This window comes from Brassica napus, chromosome A6, assembly GCF_020379485.1.
Source record: "Brassica napus cultivar Da-Ae chromosome A6, Da-Ae, whole genome shotgun sequence".
In the NCBI taxonomy this organism is placed as follows: Eukaryota; Viridiplantae; Streptophyta; class Magnoliopsida; order Brassicales; family Brassicaceae; genus Brassica; species Brassica napus.
In genome coordinates this window covers 10,819,315-10,842,454 of record NC_063439.1, presented here as the reverse complement: position 1 = coordinate 10,842,454, position 23,140 = coordinate 10,819,315, and the positions used below count along the sequence as shown (strand labels likewise).

At 37.4% G+C, this 23,140-nt stretch overlaps 6 protein-coding genes across 7 annotated transcripts; 2 read left to right on the top strand and 4 right to left on the bottom strand.

Annotated features, from left to right (window-relative positions):
• Positions 1-2,245: 2,245 nt before the first annotated feature.
• Positions 2,246-4,214, bottom strand: LOC125610305. The gene is made up of 4 exons (XM_048782646.1): positions 3,103-4,214; positions 2,937-3,027; positions 2,743-2,867; positions 2,246-2,680 (listed from the first exon to the last, which is right to left on the bottom strand). Exons 1-4 carry the CDS (start codon positions 3,365-3,367, stop codon positions 2,580-2,582), a joined length of 582 nt encoding a protein of 193 aa, XP_048638603.1. The 5' UTR covers positions 3,368-4,214; the 3' UTR covers positions 2,246-2,579.
• A 199-nt stretch (positions 4,215-4,413) lies between these two features.
• LOC106408939 (E3 ubiquitin-protein ligase SIS3) lies at positions 4,414-7,220 on the bottom strand. Its single transcript, XM_013849621.3, has 10 exons — positions 6,973-7,220; positions 6,842-6,880; positions 6,519-6,585; positions 6,336-6,409; positions 5,952-6,090; positions 5,775-5,867; positions 5,639-5,704; positions 5,432-5,551; positions 5,120-5,233; positions 4,414-4,996 (listed from the first exon to the last, which is right to left on the bottom strand). The coding sequence occupies exons 1-10, from the start codon at positions 6,999-7,001 to the stop codon at positions 4,670-4,672; spliced, it is 1,068 nt and encodes a 355-aa protein (XP_013705075.2). The 5' UTR covers positions 7,002-7,220; the 3' UTR covers positions 4,414-4,669.
• Positions 7,221-7,591: 371 nt separating this feature from the next.
• LOC106408937 (aldehyde dehydrogenase family 2 member B4, mitochondrial) lies at positions 7,592-10,721 on the bottom strand. Its single transcript, XM_013849620.3, has 11 exons — positions 10,434-10,721; positions 10,056-10,193; positions 9,778-9,920; positions 9,542-9,695; positions 9,231-9,460; positions 9,069-9,158; positions 8,815-8,988; positions 8,592-8,729; positions 8,367-8,504; positions 8,218-8,279; positions 7,592-8,013 (listed from the first exon to the last, which is right to left on the bottom strand). Exons 1-11 carry the CDS (start codon positions 10,510-10,512, stop codon positions 7,740-7,742), a joined length of 1,620 nt encoding a protein of 539 aa, XP_013705074.1. The 5' UTR covers positions 10,513-10,721; the 3' UTR covers positions 7,592-7,739.
• A 751-nt stretch (positions 10,722-11,472) lies between these two features.
• Positions 11,473-14,818, bottom strand: LOC125610304 (probable cyclic nucleotide-gated ion channel 16). Its single transcript, XM_048782645.1, has 7 exons — positions 14,011-14,818; positions 13,466-13,681; positions 13,075-13,391; positions 12,866-12,977; positions 12,487-12,723; positions 12,008-12,402; positions 11,473-11,937 (listed from the first exon to the last, which is right to left on the bottom strand). Exons 1-7 carry the CDS (start codon positions 14,491-14,493, stop codon positions 11,577-11,579), a joined length of 2,121 nt encoding a protein of 706 aa, XP_048638602.1. The 5' UTR covers positions 14,494-14,818; the 3' UTR covers positions 11,473-11,576.
• Positions 14,819-15,021: 203 nt separating this feature from the next.
• LOC106408940 lies at positions 15,022-15,874 on the top strand. The gene has a single exon (XM_013849622.3). It carries the CDS (start codon positions 15,022-15,024, stop codon positions 15,556-15,558), a length of 537 nt encoding a protein of 178 aa, XP_013705076.2. The 3' UTR covers positions 15,559-15,874.
• A 5,585-nt stretch (positions 15,875-21,459) lies between these two features.
• LOC106408935 lies at positions 21,460-23,056 on the top strand. Of its 2 annotated transcripts, none has more exons than XM_013849618.3 (3): positions 21,460-21,741; positions 21,815-21,881; positions 21,954-23,056. In XM_013849618.3, exons 1-3 carry the CDS (start codon positions 21,667-21,669, stop codon positions 22,757-22,759), a joined length of 948 nt encoding a protein of 315 aa, XP_013705072.2. In that variant the 5' UTR covers positions 21,460-21,666; the 3' UTR covers positions 22,760-23,056. The 2 variants fall into 2 exon arrangements, with proteins under 2 accessions (XP_013705072.2, XP_022567820.2); XM_022712099.2 differs by having other exon boundaries at positions 21,481-21,741; positions 21,972-23,056.
• Positions 23,057-23,140: the final 84 nt, after the last annotated feature.

The window sequence follows — 23,140 nt, the reverse complement described above, 5'->3', positions numbered from 1 at the left end:
TTGACCTATAAAAATATGCTTCAATGGAATATCTTGTTTTTGTGATGGTGATCATAAACTCCAGATGTTCAAAGTAGAAACTCACGTACGGTGAGGTTTTTAAGAGTTTTAGGATTTCCGACATATCTAGCTAGCCCACTAGTTGTTTATACGATTGTTCAGAGAAAAGTTTGTGATAATCATTTAAATATGGTTATAATCATAGCTAGACATTGTTGATATGAAAGTTTTTGTGTCAAAAATAATTGTCCAGAACTTGTGGTCGAGTGGTAATTAGGAGACGGATTTGGATACCAACACACTTCAGGTTTGATTCATAAAAACTAAGTCACATTGCTTATGAAAAATCACACGAATATAAACCCTTCCTCTCAACCCATTTGCACAACAAGAGAAGGAGTCTATGGGTATGAATGGTGACCAGGGAACGGTGAGGAATAATGCATTCCCTAACGTTCCTAAAAAAAATCACCATTCACAAGGAATAATAATTTCTTCTCATTCCCTTTCATTCCCTTTTTTGTAGAGAATTTAAGAACAAAGGGTCTGACTGGTGACCATTCGGGAATCAAGAGGAACGAATAAAAAAGGAATGTACGGGAACAAAATATCAGGAACGAAAAGGAATGGCTGTTCCTTATCAAATTTAACAAGAAATCATTTTGTTCTTAAATTCTCTACAAAAAAGGGAATGAAAGGGAATGAGAAAGAATTATTATTCCTTGTGAATGGTGATTTTTTTTAGGAACGTTAGGGAATGCATTATTCCTCACCGTTCCCTGGTCACCATTCATACCCAAAATGATTCCTTGTTAAATTTGATAAGGAACAGTCATTCCTTTTCGTTCCTGATATTTTGTTCCCGTACATTCATTTTTTATTCGTTCCTCTTGATTCCCGAATGGTCACCAGTCAGACCTAACTGGTGACCAATGAATAAAAAGGAATAATGCACCCCTTACTATTCTTCTTTTTTTAACATTTACAAATAATAGTTTTTCCTTTCCATTCCATCTCATTCTTTTTATTCTAAAGGAATAGACAACAAATTTATTCCTTCTCAAAATTGATAAAGAATAATCTTCATTTCCATTCCTTAATTTTATTTCTCTGCATTTTTCCCTACTCATTCATAATGTTCTTATAATGGTCCCCAGTTAGACCCTATATGTGGATACATTTCCCTTTAAGAATTGTTTAGGCTCTTCAATAGATCTGTGATATCCAGGTTAATCAAAAAGATAATTATCTTCCACATATATATTACTTTATTTGGTAAAATGTAAATGTACATGACTGCATAAAATACCAGTAAATTTTGATCCTATTCATACTCTGTTTTGGTGCAAACACTAAGAATCTGAATATTTGTAATTCCACAAATCAAAACAAATACTGATATAAAATATTCGTAAAACAAATCAAATTACAAATACTAATATTTTAGCAATATATATCCAAACTTTGTTTGTAACTCACTATAGGTTTGGGAAACAAAGATATCTGTTATAAGCATATATGTATATTTAAAGAATTATATATATAAACTATAAAATTATTATATTTTATGTAAGTCTTATAATGCTTTAATGTATTACATTGATCATTTTTTATTGAAGTTTTAAAAGGTAAAAAATTACTTTGTTATAAGAATTTTATTATTTTTGAATTTTTATTATTTTTTTAGTTTTTAGTTTATACGAATCGAATAGGATATCCGGTTAAAATGAAATTTTGTGGATATTCGGACACCAAATATCTAAATAATTCTGTAATATCTAAATACTTTATGAATATCTAATGTTCTATTTATGTGTTTATCAAAAAGAAAAATTAAACTAAAAAGTTAACAATAAAATATAATAAAGTTAATATATTCAAAGTAAAAATATTATTATCTCTTAGAAGAAGATTTTAAAAAGAATTTATATTTATAATTTTTTGTGAAGCTACGTTATATATATATATTAAAAGTTTATATATTTTCCTTTTTTATTTATATTGATTTTAGGAAAATTTAGAAAAGTAATCAAACTTCGTTTATATATAAATATTTGTATGTTTATATTTTATAAATAGTTTCTTTTTTATTTATGTGTGTTTTTAAAGGGAAAATTAAATTAAAAAGTTAACTAAATCTTATTATGAAAAAAGGAAATATATTATTAATATCAATCATATATAATATTTTTAGTTCATTAAGCTATGTAATCAACCACCGTGAGAGTTAACGTGAGTACGCCACGTAGAAAATTGATTTTTTAAATAATATTATAGAGACTAGGGCCGGCGTCCGCGCTGCGCGCGGATTACATGTTTAATAAAAATCAGGTGAATTAAAATTGTGTGTTTTTTGGTTTCTGAAAGGATAAGTTAAGTTTTGTTTTTTTATACAGGGGAGAAGTTCGAAACGGTGATCTTTTTTTTTTTAAAAAACAACTGTAAGTATGAATAATAAATAGTTTTGAGGAATTCGATATTTGAATGAGAAAATAATCTTTGTGTGTGACAATTTAATTGATGTAGGAAGTGGTAACGTAAATGTTTTAAAAGTTGACTGGTGGTGTTTGCTATGAGGCTTAAGATAGCAGTTTATTCCTCTTTTGGAAGCGTTGAATGATATCAATTTCGTTGTTAAAGTAGAAGCGCGTTCCAGGTGTTGCTGTGAGTGATAGTTTTTCTGAAAAAGGCAAATATTTGTTAGCATTTAGTTTTTTGTAAAGTTTATGTTTAGTTTATTACCTTCATGTATCCGTGGAATGATACTTGTGATGATTACGACTTGTTTTTTCCTTGTTGATATGCGATTTAACTCCCTGAAATTAGATGCCTTCTTGTCCCATAAAGTTAGACGTACCAATTTCGATCTACAAATAATTATTGTATTAGATTTTGTTTAGTTGTAAACCAATTATTACTTAATAAAAAGTTTGTACCTGTCTAAACGTAATCCAATGATGATTTTTGAATCTGTGTAGTGGTTATATAAATCACTTCCTTGGATGAGGCAAATGCGGCCAACAACATCTGTAGGAATAATTTGGTTGTTTGGAAAAAAATTAGGATTTATTTTTGTGTGAGAGAGTTTTTGTTTTTTTTTACCTGGTAGGAAGTTGGTTTCACTTGCTAAGCTGATCAACTGGGTGTAGCGTTGTGGCCGGAATATGTATGAAGGAATCGGTGCAATGTTTTCTTGAATCAGTGTAATAGTTGTTGTTTCTTTGATATTGATTATGTATGGTTGATCGGTAAGCCTGTAACGTTGGTTATTGGGGAGGAGATTAAAATATCTAATGTGATAAATTTTCTCTTCTTCGAAGCGTTGGTACATTGTGTCAGACGTAGAAATAGGTACCTTCCCCTCCATTTTTTGTTCCTGTTTAGTGGTTAGAAGCAATCATTTGAAATATAGTTGGAATAATTAAAAATATGAATTTTAGACAAACCTGGATGTCAAGACATATGAAAGTTGTCCCTAGGAAAGCATCTTTATTTTTGTGATTTGTGATGGGCCAGACCCTAAGGATCCTAACGATTATTGGATGAGGTTCGAGGGTGTTGTCCTAATTGCTTTGATCTTGTGGTGCATGTGCTACATAGATAAGAATGAGAATTAGTATTTTTTTGGCAATTTTGTTTAAATTTTTTTTTTTGAAGTGAACATAGTTAGGGTGTGTTTTTTTTAAGTATTGTCATGGTTTTTTTAAAAGTTTAAGTAGGCCGGGCCATAATTATAGGTGGTAGTAGTAAATTTGTTGGGTGGGTTTGATAGTAGAATTTAGTTTTTTATAGAAATTTACAGGGACTGTGTGTGAAATGAGGGGGTTTTGTTATCTTGGGCGTACTATTTTAAGATCAAAGGGAACTTAGGCGGTTTGCACATTGTTATAGAAAACAGTTGAAATAAAAAATTGTCTGAAATAATAGAAAATGCAAAAGAAAATAGTTTGACAGTTGAAATAAGTAATGGGATGGGCTGGAAAAATTTTTAATCTGGCCCAACAGCAAAGAGACGGAGACAGCAATTTCGTGAGCGAAACCGGTTAACGGGCTGGGCTGCAATTACGATTTGTTAGTCTGGGTTACCAGTGACGTGGCAGAATGAATGGCTGAGAATATTTTACCTATGTGGCATCCTTTATAACATCTAAAATTAGTAGCTTTTATATAGTGGGATTCAGTAAAATCTATCTAGGTTCTATCTAATGACTACTTAAAGACGATTATACCACTATCTTATCTCCAAAATCCTTCAACAATGTTAAAGGTTATGCACGAAAAAGTTGTATAAATAGACAAAAATCAAACTCTAAGACCATATTCGTAATCACCTTACCAACCCTTTCAAAAACCTCTCGTCATTGAATTTTGAGTGCAGGTTTTATGAAAGGATTAGTACAAAATCGATATGTATATGATGCATATTAACTTTCACATATATAACGTGTTAATGAAACCAATTCACATGATTTGGGTAAACAAAATAGAAAATTGTTGTCAACCAGAAACCATAACTGAGGAAAAGATATATGAACATAGCCTGTACAAACAATTCTTCATGTATTTTTTGAAGGGGATCGGGGTAGATTCCAAATGTGTTTTTTTTTCTACCCTTCGATCAGTTAAAGAGTTAGTAATGAGTAGAATTTCAGACTCGCACTTATTTTTCTCATCTCCTAGACTGAGATCCACCGGCCAAGAAAGGAGGAACTCCAACATTCTCTGCAGTCTCCAGAGCTATGTCTGTGTGGACAGGGTGAATTACGGGTTGAAGTCTCAAGAAATAGCTCTCGCTTTGTGGTTGGCTTCTTATGTACCGAGCTTCTGTATTCCCTTGTGAGGGGTGTTGTGCTTCTGAGCTCTGGAGGTTGGATAATGCGCTGAGATCAAGGTCTGGAAAGACCGAGCTCCGGCACCGAGGACATTTGACGTTCAAACGCAGCCACTGGTCTATGCACTCCACATGGAAATTATGGGCGCATGGTAATCCTCTAACCTGCAAAAATTTAGACAATTTCGGCTCATCTATGGAAAGCACGCAAGCACAGTATTGTACCGAACGCCTAGTGTTTATTAATCCCTAGCAATGGAGACAATTTAGAACAGAGATGTAAAGTACCTCATGCCCAATTTGGAACTCCTCTAAGCAGATTAAGCATTCGCCGCAATCATCTGGGACAGCTTTTAGCCTGAACTTTGGAAGTTCTTGAATGAGTGCCTCAACAGCTTCTGTCTGTTTTTCAAAGCATCAAGCATCAGATATTTGGCAATGAAAATTTCTTATCCACAGAATATGTCCATCAGAAGTCAGAACATAACTACCCAGTATGTGAGATTGAAACCAAGGATAGAGAAGGTTCGAGTCATATACATGTTAAAGGACCAAGTTACTAAATGCTTAACGTACTGAGAACAAAAAGAGAGGACTTGCCTGAGCCGGAGTCAAGTAAAGTCCAGGATGGTAAGTAGCAGCATCTTGACTCATGCTTCTCATCTCTTGGCCTGCCGCTTCAAATGCCCAGTCCGGTACCCTGATCATGTCAACCACAATCTAGACACAAGAAAAACAGACATTGATAAAAAGTAAAATATATATACTCAGATGAGGGTCAGAAAGAAATACTAAAATGAAACTTACACCAAACTCTGAACTCGGAATTCCCTGCTGCGCACGCAGTGAGTGCACCTGTCTTCGCGCCAGCCACTGTCAAGCAAACTCATATTAGCGAGGTGTCCTCTTCAGACCAGCAAAAAAAATTTGATGAGAGCCTTACCTTTCCGACACAGATGCAAGCAATGCAGAGGAGGCCACAGTAGCTGAACATGAGCCATATGAGGAAACCCCATTTTTGGCCATCTTCAGGTAACTATGGCAAGCGAAATACATAAAGCTCAGAAACAGGATTTGCAACAAGAATAATCCTTAAGACATGATGATAAGAACTGCTTACACAGCTTTTTGCCTTTGTAAACCATATAGTACCGATAACAGTCCAAGCCCACAGAAATGGATACAGCAGCAGAGATAGGACAGATAGCACCACCACTCTCCCCCAAAACCCAATGTTCCGTTGTTGACTTCCAAAATCCCTAATATATACAAGAATTCAATGTTAAATAAATGAACCAGACAATTCATATAAATAACAAGGAGAAGGTTGATATTACCATATATATAAATATATTTTTCATAATCCTAATCCTTTTCAATGAGTAACAAAACAAACAGCTCTTCTTTCAATAACAAGTCTAGGAAACCATGAAGATTCCACAAATGGCAAAGGCTTCAAAAATTCACAGTAACTCTAGGAGTAGGAGCTTTAGATAAAACTTACAAGCCAAGTCCAGCAGCAAGACCATTGTCAACAAACATAAAAACGCGGAAGATAAAGACGGTGGTGTAATCGACCTGAAGAAGTTAAGAGACGAGCAAATCAATGAGGAAAGGAACACAAAAGAAGTGAAGCTCATAGATAAAGAGGTAAGAAAAGAAGAAGCTGAAGTGAGAAGGCACCAACCACAATCCAAATATGCAAAGGGTAATCGCACGAACTATACCTCTTCCAATTGATAGCAACAATGATTCTACAAAGACAGATTAAGGAAACGAAATAGAGAGGTCATCCAAATCAACCTTAAACCCCCTAGAACAAAATTATTATAGTTCCTCAATTCCATGAGAAGACAATAAAAATTGGATCTTTAGGAGTAAAACTACTCTCCTTTTCATCCGGATTGACAACATTCAGCTCGATCCAAGCAAGAACAATACGACCAAAAGAAAAAACAAAATTTGCAGAAACCAACAAGCAGAGAGAGATATATATATAAAAAAGGATACACACTGGTGGCAAGCATCGACAAGAAGAACCCATCGTACCTGCAACGTTACCCAGTACAAATCAGATACCCACGGAATCGAAAGTCGTGTCCTTTATAATGGACCCAAATGAAAGATTGAAGATAGCTCACCACTTGAAATCGACACCTCTCATCGCCATTAGAGAGGTAGAGGAGAACTAAGATCTGAGAGAAGGAGAGAGTTTCGAGATCGGAAAGGGTTGAATCGAATCCCAAGCGGCGGGACTCAGATTTCTCAGCTGATGCGGATGAGCAAGGAGTATCTAGCGGATTTAGGAGAGAAATGAGAAAAGAGGGTAGGAGTTTTGAAGCCTAAGTAATCTCTCGACTAATAATATCATTTTGAGAAAAAGGGAACCTCTCCCTCGGTTAGAAGGATTCCAGCTTTGGTCATCATTAACATTTTTAATTTTACTACAAATCTTTTGATACTCTACCTTTTTTAATTTACCTTTAAACATAACTATTCTAAATATTTTAAGTTTTCAATGAAAAAAACATTAAAGTAACCTTTTAAAATTAAAAAAAAAAATTAAAGTAACCTTTTAACATTATTTACAAATATTTATAAATTATTTGTAGAAATTGAATTGTAAATTTAATCCTATTTTACTAAGTTTTAAACTCAAATGTTAGGATATTTTTGATAGAATTTCTAAATAATTTACGACAAATTTCGGTAATGTTGCATTTTCAATTAATCACGCAAAAAAAAAAACAAATGACCAGAAGTTGTAAACGGATCAATGTAACCTTATGTAACATGAGAAAAACAAACAGTGAGAACTTGATTACACACACACAGTGTTCACAATCTTTCCAAGTAACAAACCATGGCCTTATTTTTATTTTTAAGCTTTTAAGAGTCTTTGTTTTGATCAGATCCATGCAGGGTTATTAAGGGGAGTGACGACTGCCTTGACCTGCAAGTAGTTGTTGAGACTGTAAATACCTTTCTCTCTGCCGTTGCCGCTCATCTTGTAACCACCAAAGGGGATGGCTGCATCAAAGACATCGAAACAGTTGACCCAAACGGTGCCAGCTTTCAAAGCCCTCGACACCCTATTTGCAGTGTCCAGGCTCTTTGTGAAAACCCCTGCGGCTAGCCCGTACCTGGTGTCGTTCGCCCTCTTTATCACCTCATCAACATCACTGAATCCAACATCAATAGGCCCCACATCAAAATTGTATGGTTTAAGCTTTTAAAATGAATACATCATTAATCACCATTTTAACCAAAATTGTGTTTTATTTGGTTACTAGACCAGTTTAAACATTCAGGCTAATCACACATCCGATCACTAGTGAAGGGGTAAGTATAACTTCAAGTTTATTGGTAGAGCTAGCTCTATGTACCTGAACTTCAAGATGGACTGGACTGGACCGAAAATCTCGTCTTGAGCTATAAGCATGTCGTCCTGTAATAAACAGCGGTCAATTTTTTTAGTGAATTGGTATAAACCAACAATGAAGGAGTCTTAACTTGGACGAGTTGTTTATTATACCTTAACATTAGAAAAGACTGTAGGTTGGATGAAGTAACCTTTGTCTCCAACTTGACCACCACCACATTCAAGAGTAGCATTGCTTTCCACTCCCGACCTTATGTACTTCATCACTTTCTCGAATTGCTTTGAGTCGATCTACACAAAACAAATCAACAAAATAAACAAAAGATAAAAAAAAAACTCCTTTTAATACAAGGAGGGTGTGGTGTATATATGTGTAACCTGAGGACCCTGTTCAATGCCTTTCTTGAAAGGATCACCAACCACACGTTTTAAAGCGCGTGCCTTTGCTTTCTCAACGAACTCATCATACACTTTCTCGTGAACATATGTACGAGACCCCGCGCAGCAACATTGCCCCTACAAAAACATTATCTCAATCTCAAGAACTAACTAATAAACTGAGTAACCAATCTCAATGTATATATTATACTATTGACAAAACCTGGTTAAAGAAGAGAGCAAAGTGAGCAAGCTCCACAGCCTTATCAATATCAGCATCTTCGAATACGATGAAGGGTGACTTCCCTCCAAGTTCCAGAGTCACCGGCTTGAGATTGCTGTTAGCAGCCAGTCCAAGTATAACTTTACCAGTATCAGTCGATCCTGTGAAAGCAAGCTGGAGGAAAAAAAGAACAATGCAACATAAATTTAGCCTCTTCAAGAAGTTAAGAAGAGGAAGCAAATAGATATCTCCACCTTGTCAACGTCCATGTGACTTGCGAGAGACGCACCAGCGGTTGCACCAAATCCAGAAACCATATTCAGAACACCAGGAGGAAGACCCGCCTATCACAAGAAACATTGTTACTTGTATTTCTCATCTTCAAGAAGAGAATCTATTGCATGTATCTTACTTACTTCAAGGAAAAGTTTGCCAACGTAGAAAGCAGTGAGAGGAGTCTGTTCAGCGGTTTTGAGGACAATGGTGTTACCACAAGCAAGAGCAGGACCAACTTTCCAAGCAAACATCAAAAGAGGAAAGTTCCATGGAATGATCTGTCCAGCAACTCCTATGGGTTCATGCAGTGTCTGAACATGATAGTTTCCGTCAGCTGGAACTGTAAGCCCATGAATCTTATCCGCCCACCCTACACATTAAACCGAAACCAAGAACGTTCATTCACAGAAACTAGCAGCAAGACCAGGAACATTTCTAAACGATTTGATACCAGCATAGTAACGGAACAATCTGGCGACCATTGGAATCTCTGCTGTTAGTGCTTGTTCATAAGTCTTCCCATTGTCCCATGACTCTAGAGCAGCGAGCTCTTCGCTGTGTTTCTCGACCAAATCTGCGAATCTCAACATGACCCTCGACCTTTCCTGAAAATCCAAACCCACATCATAACCAAGATGAGGACCATTTATACATTTAAAAACTCAAAGAACGGTATTCACTACATACATAAGCAGTCATCTTAGGCCAAGGTCCTTCATCAAAGGCCTTCCTTGCAGCTTTCACAGCCCGGTTGATATCTTCAGCATCACCTTCAGCTACGTGCGCAATGACTTCCCCTGTGCGTGGATCAAGAGTCGGGAACGTCTTACCTAAATCCCCAATTTTTTTAAAAAAAAAACCAACGATTAAATAGAGATACTCATGTTGTTCCTTCTTTATTACTCTATTTCCGAACAGAACTCTTTGTTTCTTGAGGAAGATTTAAAGATGAAAACTTCACTCACCAGAAGCAGCGTCTACAAAGTTCCCATCGATGAGGAGCTTTGTGTAAGAAACTTGAACCGATGGGCTTATGACTTCTTCAGCTGCAGAAGAGGTTCCAAATCTCCGTACGATCCTACTTCCATTATTCAAATTTTTTCCTGAAAAATATGTTCAAATTTTAATGCATCATAACCAATATTTCACCAAAGATCCAGGCATATAAATCTAAATTATTCGATCTATTTTATTGGTTAATTACGATATATATTGCCATCTTCGATATTTCTTGAAAATCGAAGGACATAACATACTTTAATCTTTTTATTCCAAGAAAAATATGTTAAAACATGAAGATAGTTTCGGAGATTACTGTTGTGTTTCGTATGTGTGAGTTATACCTTGAGAACGAGAGAGAAAGGGAGAGGAAGCTGAAAAGGATCGTGACAATAGAGAAGACACTCTACTACGAGCCGCCATGGATGCTAAACTGCTTTGAAACTTCAAGTTTCTTATCTTTTTCCTTGGGATTTTCTTCCTCTTCGGTCAAATGAAATTTATATTATGATTTGAAGGAGAAGGAAGGAATCCAACGGTTAAGATCTCACGCAGTATCTCTCACACATGTCGCTAAGTTGCACTCTCTTGGTGTGCGTTGCCGTACATTGAATGGCCATTGACAACTAAGCCATATTGTCCGTTTTTCAATAAATTAGAAAATGAAAGATAAGAAAGGCAGTAAATATTGTAATAATCAAGAAAATATATGTTTCTTATTCTGAAAGATAAGAGTAAGACAAAGAGCTATGCCTATTAGTTGGCATGAACTCTTATCTACCAATATTTTATCTCTTCCATTTTTACCTCCATCTGCAAAAAGAATACTAATTAATTGTGGATATAGCTTGGAAATTATCAAATCAAATCATAATCAAAAGAAATATACAAATGCAATAGTTGCATGTTAGGATGTGGTGTCGTTTTCTATGTGCGGTAGTTGGGGCATCTCTTCTATATGTTTTTTCATCTTTTCTTGTAAATGACGTAGGTCACTTTGGTGATGTTGTAGTCCGTTGAATGTTTTCCATAGATGAACAAAAATTATTATTTTCTTATAAATTACTAGAGTTTTCTTTCCCATCTAATAATCTTTATTGATAATTTCTCACTAATCAGAATTATTACCGAGTTTTTATTATTTTCATTTTTAAATTAGTAAATTCATATATAAATTAAGCCTAACAAAATAACTCTATACATGTTTGAGAAAATAAACTATATATCAAAATCATAACTTAATTCAAATGTGAAAACCTAACTAGGCTACAACTATCACAAGATAAGTCCATACACCAATAAAAGCGGTGTTAAAAGCCGTAGGAGCTAAGTATGCGCTGGATATAAATCAACACCAGACACAATTACTTTAATCTGTAATGATGTTTATTTATATGTCTGATTAAATTGTTGCTTACAGCAAATCAAGTCAGTCTCTGAAAATATCCTAAATTCATTTTTTTCACAAAAGAAAAAAAAAAAAAAATTCAGAAGAATCCTGGATCCTCTGGTTTAAACATTTTAGGCATCTTCAAAGTTGGATCATCAGGATCAATTCTGGAAGACCCTCTTTGGTTCCCTAAAACACCTCTCTTCGTATTAGCTGCAAACTTAGACGCTAATATCGTCGCACTCAAATTCTGATTGTTGCTGCTGTTGTCGTCTACGTTGTTGCTACTTTCAGGCATGTCCTCTCCTCCGTATTGATCATCATCATCATCATCATAATAGTAATCGTCTCCTTCCTCTTGCCTAGCTAACTCCATAGCTAACTTCCTCTTCATGTATCGTCTCCATGCAGCTTGTATAAAACCAGTTCCCCAAGCTCTCCACTGATGCGAATAGTATCTGATCATAGTCAAAACATCATTAATATTAGCGTGTGAAGCAAGAAATTTTAATTGTATTTTACTATTACCTGAAAGCATGTTGGAGTTTCTTGCTGTGGAGGCGTCTGAATTGGTTAGCTACAAACTTTAAGTCCTCTGCTCTGAGAGCGAAAGCTTCTACTTCAGAGAGAGTTCTCACGGTTCTCGTGGACAAGGGGAGATTCTGGTTAATGTTTGGCATTAAAGCCCAAGTTAAGAGCTCTTCACCACAGAAATCTCCTGGTCTGAGCGTGATTGAGTTAAAGAATCCTGACCGTCCACCATCTGTAGTCGAACTTTCCATCTGACCTCTAATTATGAAAAGCATCTCGTTTACAGGATCGCCTTCCCGTGTCACGTATGTATCTTTCGTGTTCAACGATGGAACTAAACGCTCGCATATTGCGTCTATGAGCTGGTCGTCCATCTGTGCAAAGAATGGCACCTGATTACAAAATAAAATAAAATAAAAATGTAGAATTAGGACTTATTACTTGAATAGGAAAGTAATGAAAATATGGTGGCTTACACGGCGAACTAGAGCGAGACAGAGATGACGTTGGATCTGTCTACGAAGATCCAATGGTAGAGCACGGAGGATGGCTTCTTCATCGACTCCACGAGTGGTTAACCATTTGTATTGGACGAACCGCCTCACACGCTCTTGTAACTCCTGTGGCAATTGCCTGTGTCGCATCCATTCCTCTGTATCTCTTCTTCTCACTCTCCATTCATCTAACCTAGCCGTTGTCGATTGCAGATAGTTCTTCAAGAAAGTAAAAATCAATTTAAGTCTCCCTTGTTAAGCTCTAGAATATGCATAAGGAAAAAAAATGATATCCACCTGACCAACATCTTAACATAAATAATGTATCAAAAACTATATGAATTAGATGCACAAAAATTACCTGAACATTGCCAATGAGATGAGAGAAGAAAACAAGGCCAGCAACACAGATGAAACAACTGAATAAAGTCTCACTACTCAATGTACTAGCTGCAAGACTCTGTCCATAAGAACTAAACAAACCAAATTAAAGCAAGGAACCATCAGTACTGAAATAGCAAAAAAAAAACTAACGGTGGTGGTTTTGATTTGATTTCAGATTAAGCTAACCTGAGATTTCGGAGACCCCACCAAAGACAGTAGAAGTATTTATCAAAGAAAGGAGAAGAAGTGACATCATTAGTGAAGGCATCACCAAACATACCAAACTGAAAATGTTGGTCATCATCATTACGTGCATCGCAGTTAGAGAGAACCCGAGTGATGCGCATCCAAGCTTGTCTGCCTGGATCCCGCAACGATCCACAGTCTAGAAACAAGAGATTACAAGACGGTGAATGCGTTGCGTTCATCTCCTTAATGCATTCTCTTCTCCAGCATTCGTGCTGTCTCTGGATCGATAAAACGTACCAAACCGAACCAAGAACCTAAAGGTGGAAACCAAAACTGTGAAACAGAAGAAATTTTCATGTGGAGGAAGACAAAAGGATTATATACTTACGTGGCTCACAAGTAAGTAGAGCACGAGATTGTAGGCTGCACCGGACCAGGCTGTTTTGGCTGCAACTCCAGTGGCTTTAATGATCCTACGGTTTAGTGGAAGCATGACGAGGATGCGAGGCACGTACTGTATCAGGACGACCAAGGAAAGTGTGTGGTTCTGATGTGCTGCGTATCTGAATTCTCCCGCATTTGGGATCACAAACCAAATCATTATCTGTGAAAAAAAATAAAAAATATAGCACATCAGCAATAAATCCAGACTCTGATTTTGTAATATGAGGAATAGCAAAATGGTTTCAAAATTTCACAGGATTTTAATGGTTAATTTAAAATACAAATTTGTGTTTAAGTTTTTTTTTTGAGATTAGACAAGCATGCTGATCAAGACATGTTTAAATTTTCTTTCCAAATTGATTAGATTATGCAATTCCATGATTCCACAATTGATAACGCAGACATTTGTGTGTTTCATGATTACACATAATACGATTCTGCCATTGTTACGTATCGGATCTTTAGAGAAGTAAAGAAAATGAGTGGAACCTGAGGAAGAGGAAGCGTGGCAGCGAGGTCAATAATGAACTCAGATTTAAGGTAACGGATGGCGATTTCACGGCGGTCAATGACAAGCTCGCCGCGACCAAAGACTCTAGACGATTTGGAGACAAAAGCAGTTTTAAATTTGAGGAGAATGTGAATGAGGAAGGAGAAATCGGCTAGGGTACGGAAGAAGGTGACGAGGATGCCGAAACCGATGTCGATGGACATACAGGCCGTTCCGGCTTGGACAATAGGGAGATAAAAGTAGAGAGGGTCGAGGAAGAGCGCGAGGAGGCAGGTTATAAGGAAGATGTGGTTCCATCTCGTGATTAGGTCACCGCTTGGGTCGAGGGTTGTGTCACCTAGCTCGGAGAAAACGGATCGGCCGCGTTGGTTTTGGAGGTCGTTGTTGTTATGGTGGCGACGGGAGAAAGCCGTCGGGAAATTGCGGAAGCGTGCGGAGGTGTGGAGGTGGAGGTTGCTCATTTTTTGGTTACGTGTGTTTGAAGTTATGGAAGGGAGACATTTGTGGGAGTGGAAGAATGACGTAAAATACTGGAGACAATTAAGGAGAGGAGAGAGTTGTGTATCTACGAACTATCAAACATCGGTTTGACTATGCTTTATGAAATGTAGTTTTAAATTTAATAATTAAAAAGGTGAAATGAAAACACGGTTTGGATTATTTTTTTCTTAATTTGAAAAACTATGTTCACAGATATATTTGCAAGTTAAATATGAAAACTAGATAAATAATTATGAAAACTAAAAGTGTTATTTTCTTAACGACTATCATCATCTGATTGTTTCTTTGATTGGTATGATTTGCTCTATTTGACTCTGTTGATATCATCTTATCGTTTATTTGATTTATTGGGTAAGTTGCTAAAACTCACAATATTAATTATTATCTGTTTAGACAAAATATTTATAAACATGTGACTTGCTAGAAAAGTATCCTGTTTGTGACTAGCTAAAATAAATATTTTTTTAAAATATATATATATATAAACAATGGTTTTTATTACAGCTAACGACAATGCCGTAATTGGCTTATATATACGACCAAAACGTTTTCAACTCTGTTACGACCCTTTTGGTATGGAAGTTTTGCGAGCAGCTCCCGAGCCAGAGACTACCTCGGATCCGCTTCTCGGTAACTCTCCTTGCTGTTCCTGCCTCGCCGTGGGTTCCTCCTGGTGGCAGCGGAAGACGACTGATTTACACAGCAACCACCATCACGAGCCACGGTGGTGGATACGTGCGATTCTGAAGATCCGAGAGTGGTCGGAGATCGTAGCTGGGCCACGGTGGAAGACTTTTATCCGTCAGTTTAACCGCGATCAACGCCGTGGCCGCGCCTGGGACAACAGCGCCAGACATAAGTACGATACTTCGAGTTATAAATTGAATTTTAAGGATGAAGGGGAGGACGAAGAGGACGATGAAGCTGGATTCGGAGGGTATCGGAGCTTCTCTATGCGCTACGCTTCTGTTCCCGTTGTTTTTGGAAAACCTCCGGCTGTTATCAGCGTTGACTCCGTGAAATAGTATGAATCTCTTAGGGCATGTTCTGTGTTGTTAAGTTTGTGGCGGCCGCGTTGAAAAAGTCTCTTGCGTCATGAGTTTGGCGTTTCCTTTGTTGATTTCTATACGTCAAGTTTGTTTTGATTTGTCCATCGTTGAAAGTTATGCCTCTTTGTATGTATCACGTGAATGTATAACGAGGGTCTAGTATTTTCCATTGTGCAAGTTTTATTTTATCCATGGATGATTTGTTTTATTGTTAGATATATCATATATTAATAGTTTGTAGTAAGAACATATGAATAAGTGAGTATTGAACATGGTTTATGTTTGTTACCAATTTATGTTTTCCGTTAGTTTCCGGTGTTGTGTAGCTAATGTTTTTGCTTAAATTCTTTCGTTACCAATATTAATTTATGTATTTCTGTATAAAATAGAAAAGATACTAAATTTCAACATTTTTTTATCAAAAAAAAAAAATATATATATATATATGTGCTTTCATTTTTTTTCATTTTCCTAGCAAGGAAGCGCTTTAGCATCCGAGGAGTAGACCAGAGTCATGGAGGAAGAAGAGGTGCTGGAGCCTGTGGGAAAGGAGTAAGAGATGTATGTGTTGGTGTTGAAAATGTGAGTTCGGAGTAAAGTTGAGGACTTTTGGATTGAAAACTAAGTAGAGGATACCTAGGAAGACGATGGTAAGAGCAAGAGCAGAGATAACCAAGCATAATACAGAGATTACAGAGCTCGAAGATGGATTATTTCAAACGAGCTATTATTGCTGCGGATGAAGATCAGGTGAAAGAGCTTCTGTTCCATGGGTTTCAGACAAAGTAATCCTACACATTTTGGTGTTTGAAAAGAAGAAACAGTTTTGAGTTTAGTTCAGTGATCAGTCTCTTTAAAATATAGCCACGAGAGATTTCACACATCAAGACACGTTTCAAAACTGCTTCATTTCAAAAGCTTCCCATTGTCCCTCTGTAAGTGTTGGCGACATGACCATTAGCTAAACCTTCTTAATCATTGTTCATGGCTAGAAAACATAACTGTGATAAGAGTTTCGCATTTCGAGGATCAAGAAGCGTAATAAGCTGATAGAAAAAAAAAACAAGGATATTACGAATAAACTTGACCTATGGAAAACAAAACTCTATTAGGCTCACCATTCTCATACAGTTCAATGTCCTTAAAATCATTAGTTATGCCCTTGCCTTTTAATTCATAATATTTCATTCCCAACTCGTTTTAAACCTTGAAAATAGAGTCTATGTAGATAAGTATGTGATGATTCATTGTTCCATTGTTTCACAATAGAGCTTTCAAGAAGTCGAAACTCAAGCATATGAGTGAGCAAATAAATCACATAGATCGTCGGCTGAAAATACTAATAATAATATAGATTTGGATAGGTAATAAGAGTAAAGATGGGTTTCTGAAAATTCCCTCAGAATCAATATAATCAAATTGATCAAGAAACAAAACAACTTTTTTGGTTCTTAATTATTCAAACTCATTTGATGTGTATCCTTGCAAGTTGTAAATCCTAACAAGACGGAAGACTTCTCAGACGCTCAAAAAGAGAAGCACATACCTCTTCTTCCGGGAGTGTCATCTCACAAGTAGCTGCAGCTCATTTCTTCCAGGGATTATCACCGTAGTAGTAAGCTGTTCCAACCATTAGAGCAACAGTGGCACCTTGGACGACCACTCTAGCTCTCATCAAAACCTGACCCAACTGAGAATTCCCTCTTCTGAAACTAATCAGCCCAGCCGTGAGCACTCCCGCAGTAGCAAGTGCACCTGCAATGCGTATCATCCGCAAGAAATGATCAGTTTTTCTTGAGCAAGGAAACAAAAAGTGGAGAAGATAATAAACAAATGTTCAAACTTTAGAAACCCTCAATAATTTAAAAAAAAGCCTTATGAAGAGCGAACTAGTTTCTCATCCAAACACGTCCCACATAGATAAACCGGCCTATAGGGGCTATTAGTGGAAGCATGAATTTGATCGAAACATTGAAAGAACAAGTCTTTATAATTGGATAAAATATGGAATTGCTAGATGAGATCCAAGTGAAAGAGTAATTGATATCATAAACGAAGTTGTTTGAAGATCCAAGAACAATTTCTTTACATATATTACGAAATAAGAGTTTTATACAATGTGAAACTTGAGTATCTCTAAAGCAATAGAAAAAAACTATAATCATACAAATGTGAAAAAGAAAATCCACAATTGTAACTCAATTTCATAGCTTAGAAGGAGTAGAGGAGATATTTGGAAACCATTTTATTATGGATCAAAGAGAACAAGTTCTTGTGTTCAGAGATCGGACATATGTAGAAATCAGCAACCCTCTCTATAGCAGGATTCGAAAAGAAATGTTCGATTTGGTAAACGAGATCGAAAGAGAGAGATGTGAAAGAGAAGACAAACCGAGAGGAACGAGAGGATTCCTGACACGCTTCTTCTCCTGGAACAGATCTTCCATGTCTGGTTCTATCCCACTCATCTTCTTTCTCGGTTAGGAGAGAATGAATGAATCAATGAAAAGGAGGAGAAGGAAATCAAAATTAGAGCGTAAAGGTATTAATGAAAAAGAAGTCACGCGTGTCTTGTTCTTCGCCAGACACTACGAGGGAACGAGTATGAAATGGGTCGGGTTGATGGACTTGAAAGGGTCCGAACAAAAAAAAAAGTCCACTGGGCTCGCTTCTATTAATACCCAAATGATTTGGAATTTTTTTTTGGCAACATTTTCGTTAACCTGAAAAAAGAGTACAATGTTCAGTTGAGCCATGAGATTACATATTGGTGATTCAATAGCCTGGCTCTTTTTGCTAACAGATCAACACCTTGTACTAAGTTTCTAGGGACTTTTCTGAAAGAAAATTTGCTGAGCTTAGACAGGTTAATGATGTCTTGAATCATTGTCAAGGCTTCACTGCAGTAGTAGTTATGACTTCTCCTTTCCTTCTGGTGCTGTAAGCTCTTATAGAGTTGCGTATTGTCTCCCAGAAAAGTTATATTATCGTACTGCGGGTGATGCATTTGTTGAACCGCTAGCAAGACCGCCATTGCCTCAGCTTCAAGTGCTGAATTTGTTGGAGCAATTGCCGAGCTTCCTTGGATAATAAGGGTGCCTTATCAACTGTGTAAGGACCACCCTATCCCAGCGTTTTCATTAGGAGACTTCCAAGAAGCATCAGCAATGCAATAGAAACATGGTTCTTGCGGGGGTATATCATCTATTGACTGGATGGGAGTAACATTTGTATGAGTAACAGCAGGTTCATCATGGAGCAAGGCCTCCCTCCATAGCTGCTGATCCATGATCGCTGTTTTGATAACCTGCACTATATGAACCCTGGTGTTTTCAAACAGCAGCTTATTACGCATTTTCCATACCCACCATCCCAAAAACAAGGGCAGAGAACCATGGTTTTCTCTTGCACCATCCAGAATTATGTGTTGTGTAACTTGCAAGAGATCATTATTCAATCTAAGGCTCTGTGATACTTCAGGACAAGCTAAATCCAATATATCTCTAGTTACTCTACAATCATAAAGCAGATGAGATAAGGATTCAAGTCCTTCTCCACAGAGCTGACAATCAGCATTTATTCTACAAACCCTTCTCACAAAATTAGTCGCCACTGGTAGAGCATTGTGGAGCACTTTCCACCAAAAGATTTTAATCTTAGGTGGTATATTTAGTGTCCACAATTTCTTGACTATTTGACTCTGCATTTGATTAGAAGAGAGAGACAGAACCTGATTGGGGTGTGCATCTTCGTCATCCAACTGCATTTGTATGTGGTAACCAGACTTGACTGTATATTTCCCGGTTGTGCTATGCCTCCAATAAAGTATGTCGTCACCTCCTGTTATACTGGAACGAAGACGCAAGATTCGATGTACATCCTCTTCTTGAAATAGCTGTTGTAGTAGTGGGAGATTCCATGAGGATGATCCTATAGCAAAAAGATCCTTTACTCTAAGATTAGGATGGATAAGCATTCCTGGCCCTGATGGTGTAGCTCTTGTTCCTCCCAACAGCCAGTTATCTTGCCATACTCGTATTTGAGTTCCTTTCCCAAGCGCCCAGTGCATTCCTTCCTGAATTATTGGTCTAGCTTGCAATATGCTCCTCCATGCAAAGCTTGAAGTCAGGTAGCATTTGGCTTCTAAAAAATCTGATTTCCTGTAATATTTTTCCCTGTAGACTCTAGCCAAAAGCGACGTAGGACAGGTGATTAGTCTCCATGTTTGTTTTTCTAAAAGGGCTTTGTTGAAGGCCATCATATCTCTAATCCCAAGTCTACCCTCTGTCTTAGCGGTTGTTATCTTGCTCCAAGCTATCCATGGAATAGAGCGTTGATCACGAACCGACGACCACCAAAATTTCCTCATAGCTTTTGTAATCTCCTGAATCAAAACCTTAGGCAGCAAAAAACAAGACATTGTGTATGTTGGTAGAGCGGTGATAACAGATTTCAGTAAGATTTCTTTACCAGCCGGTGAGAGGAGCTTAGTATACCAGCTATCCAACTTGTTTTTTACTTTTTGCACAATAAACTGGCTTTGCACAATAAACTGGAAAACCTCTTTCTTTCTTTTCTCTATATGTTCTGGTAACCCCAGATATTTTCCAAATCCACCCACTTTTGTAATACCAAAGATGTTAGAGATACTAGTTTGCAACAAAGAAGGAGTACCTTTACCAAACGCAATGGCTGATTTTGTGTAATTAACTTCATGCCCTGATGCTTTTTGGTATGCGGCAAGAATAGAAGATAGATTACGACCTTCCTCCTCAGTTGCTTTACAGAAGACAAGGGAATCGTCTGCAAAAAGTAAATGTGAAACAGCAGGACCACTCCTTGATGCTTTGAAGCCATGGATATTTTCACTTATGTATATTTTGTTTAATAGCCTAGAGAGACCTTCTGTGCATATAATGTATAGATATGGAGAAACTGGATCACTTTGGCGAAGACCACGTGATGGCTTGATGATTCTTGAGGGATTCCATTGATCAACACCGAGTATGTAACTGTAGTGATACATTTCATGATCCATCTCCTCCATTGTTGACATAAGCCCATTCTCTCCATCACTGTATCTATAAATTCTCATTCAACCACTCAAAAGCCTTAGCAATATCAAGCTTTAATGCCATAAATTTGTTTTTAAAGCTCTTAGTATGGAAGGAATGCATTAATTCATGACCCACAAGGATGTTATAAGTGATGAACCTTTCCGAGATGAAAGCTGATTGGTTTTCTGAAATTATACTATTCAACCACGGTTTCAAACGCTCAGCTAATATCTTAGATATAGCTTTATAGACATCATTAGCTAAGTTGATTGCTCTGTAGTCCCTAATCGTGTTAGGGTTCTCAATCTTTGGTATTAAACATATATGCGTTTGGTTAACTCTGGGATCAAGTTTGTTCTGCTCGAAAAATAGCTTAATGAAAGAGGTAGGACCTGGTTTGATTTGGAAAATTAACATCTCGTATATGTAATAATTTATGTTAAATATATTTTGATATTTTTCTAGTCGCAGACATGCTTCATGTCACCAAAATTAGAAAAAAATTGTGTTTGGTCGGAATCTGTAAATACTTTTTGACTTTTCCGTGTGTTCATTTAATCTCTGTTGCTCGACAGAAAGAGAAAATATCTGTTGCAGATTTGTAACAAGAAGAAACATCTAGAAACTCTCTCTGTTTGTTTTTCCACTCTCTTATTATATGTGAATCATATGAACTTTCCTCACGTGTAATAGTCCACCATACGTCACCGTTTTGCCGGTGAGAAGAAACTCACACGTATGAGATCCTTAGGATTACAAAACAGCCCCTCCCTTCGAGGGTGTACAAAAGTCAAATACAGGGGTATTATCGTCACGAGAAAGTTATGAGCGGAGACGAGGAGTTTCCGTTATCTCTTTATCTCTCTCTCCTCTCTTTCTCTTCACAGACACAACAAACAAAAGAAAGACAGACAAATAGAAAAAAAAAACCGCACGTTCCTTCTCGCGCGACGAATCTGATTAGGGTTTTTGAGAATCTTTACAGCTTTTGTGTTTGAATTTGCGATTTTGGAATCAGCTGCAAGAGATGATTTCTGATTCGATCACCAACGCATCTGCTTCTGCAGCCCCAAGCGCGAGGGACATGGGGAAGAAGAAAAGGGTAATAATAATGTTTTGATCAATTCTCAATTCGATTCCTTTTTGTGGGGTTTCTCATTGCATTTGGGTCGCAGACCAACAGGGCGGCCAAATTGAAACAGAGCAAGCTAGGTCTCCGCCGTGAGCAATGGCTTTCTCAAGGTATGATCCTTAAAGATCCAATCTTTATCTTCAATTTGGGATGTGTATATTGATTTTGGGTCTTACCATCAGTTGCGATGATCAACAAAGGGGATAAGGAGGAGACGGTTCCCAATCGGAAAACCGTTGTTCAGAGAGATCTTCCCGTTGAGAAGTTAAATGAGCAGCGTGGAGAAGGAGAAGCACATCATCACGAGAGCTTTATAGAGTCGCTTTCGAACAGCCCCAACAGTACCCTGAGTGGTATAAACTCAATCCCCAATTTCTGCAGCGGCAGTAGCAGTGGGAGTGGTGGCTCTTGCTCTGGTAATATAACAGAGGAAGAGGATGCTGCTGATGATGACGGTTGTTTGGATGACTGGGAGGCTTTTGCTGATGCTTTAGCAGCTGATGATGAAAAGCATGAGAAGAAGAAGGAGAATCCTCCTGAAGAGCATGTGAGTGTCAAGCAATCAGCTTCTCTTAGGGATTCAGTCAGTGGATCTAATGTGGCTGTAAGGGATGTGAAGCCGTCAAGGAAGCAAAAGAGCAACCAGGCGTGGAGGGCTGACGATAAGCTCCGTCCCCAGGGTCTGCCTAATTTGGGAAAGCAGCGTAGCTTTCCGGTCATGAACTTGCATTTTAGTTCTGCGGCGGTGCCATCTTCATGCCCCATTTGCTACGAAGATCTGGACTTGACAGACTCTAATTTCTTGCCGTGTCCTTGTGGATTCCGGCTCTGTCTTTTCTGCCACAAGACGATCTGCGACGGAGATGGGCGTTGTCCAGGTTGCAGGAAGCCATATGAAAAGAACACAATCAAGGTTGAGACCAGTGTTCAAAATGGTGGTCTGACTATTCGGCTTGCTCGTTCCTCTAGCATGTTTTGCAGGTCATGAAGTAAAGAGGATGTGTCTTTTCTCAAACTGTGTCTGTTTGTCTTTTCTCTCACTTCGTCTTTTCTTTCCCTCGCATGTTCTATGTTTTTTTACATGTCTTTAAAAACTCTTTAGATATGGGTATAGGATTTGTCTTTTGGCACCTAAGAACTATGATGTATGTTCTTCTATGTCAGTGACTCTTCTTCCTCTGAAACATGTGTTGGTGGTGGTGGTGGTGATGTAGAGTGGTGTGTGTCAGTACATAAAGTGGTACACGAACTTCAAATACATAAAGTTGCAATATGTCTCTTTTCCCTTGCCTCTGCTTATCTGTAATATTCTAAAGGTTTATACCTTCTGGTATCTTACTAGAATGGACCACCAATGTTATATTTTTTC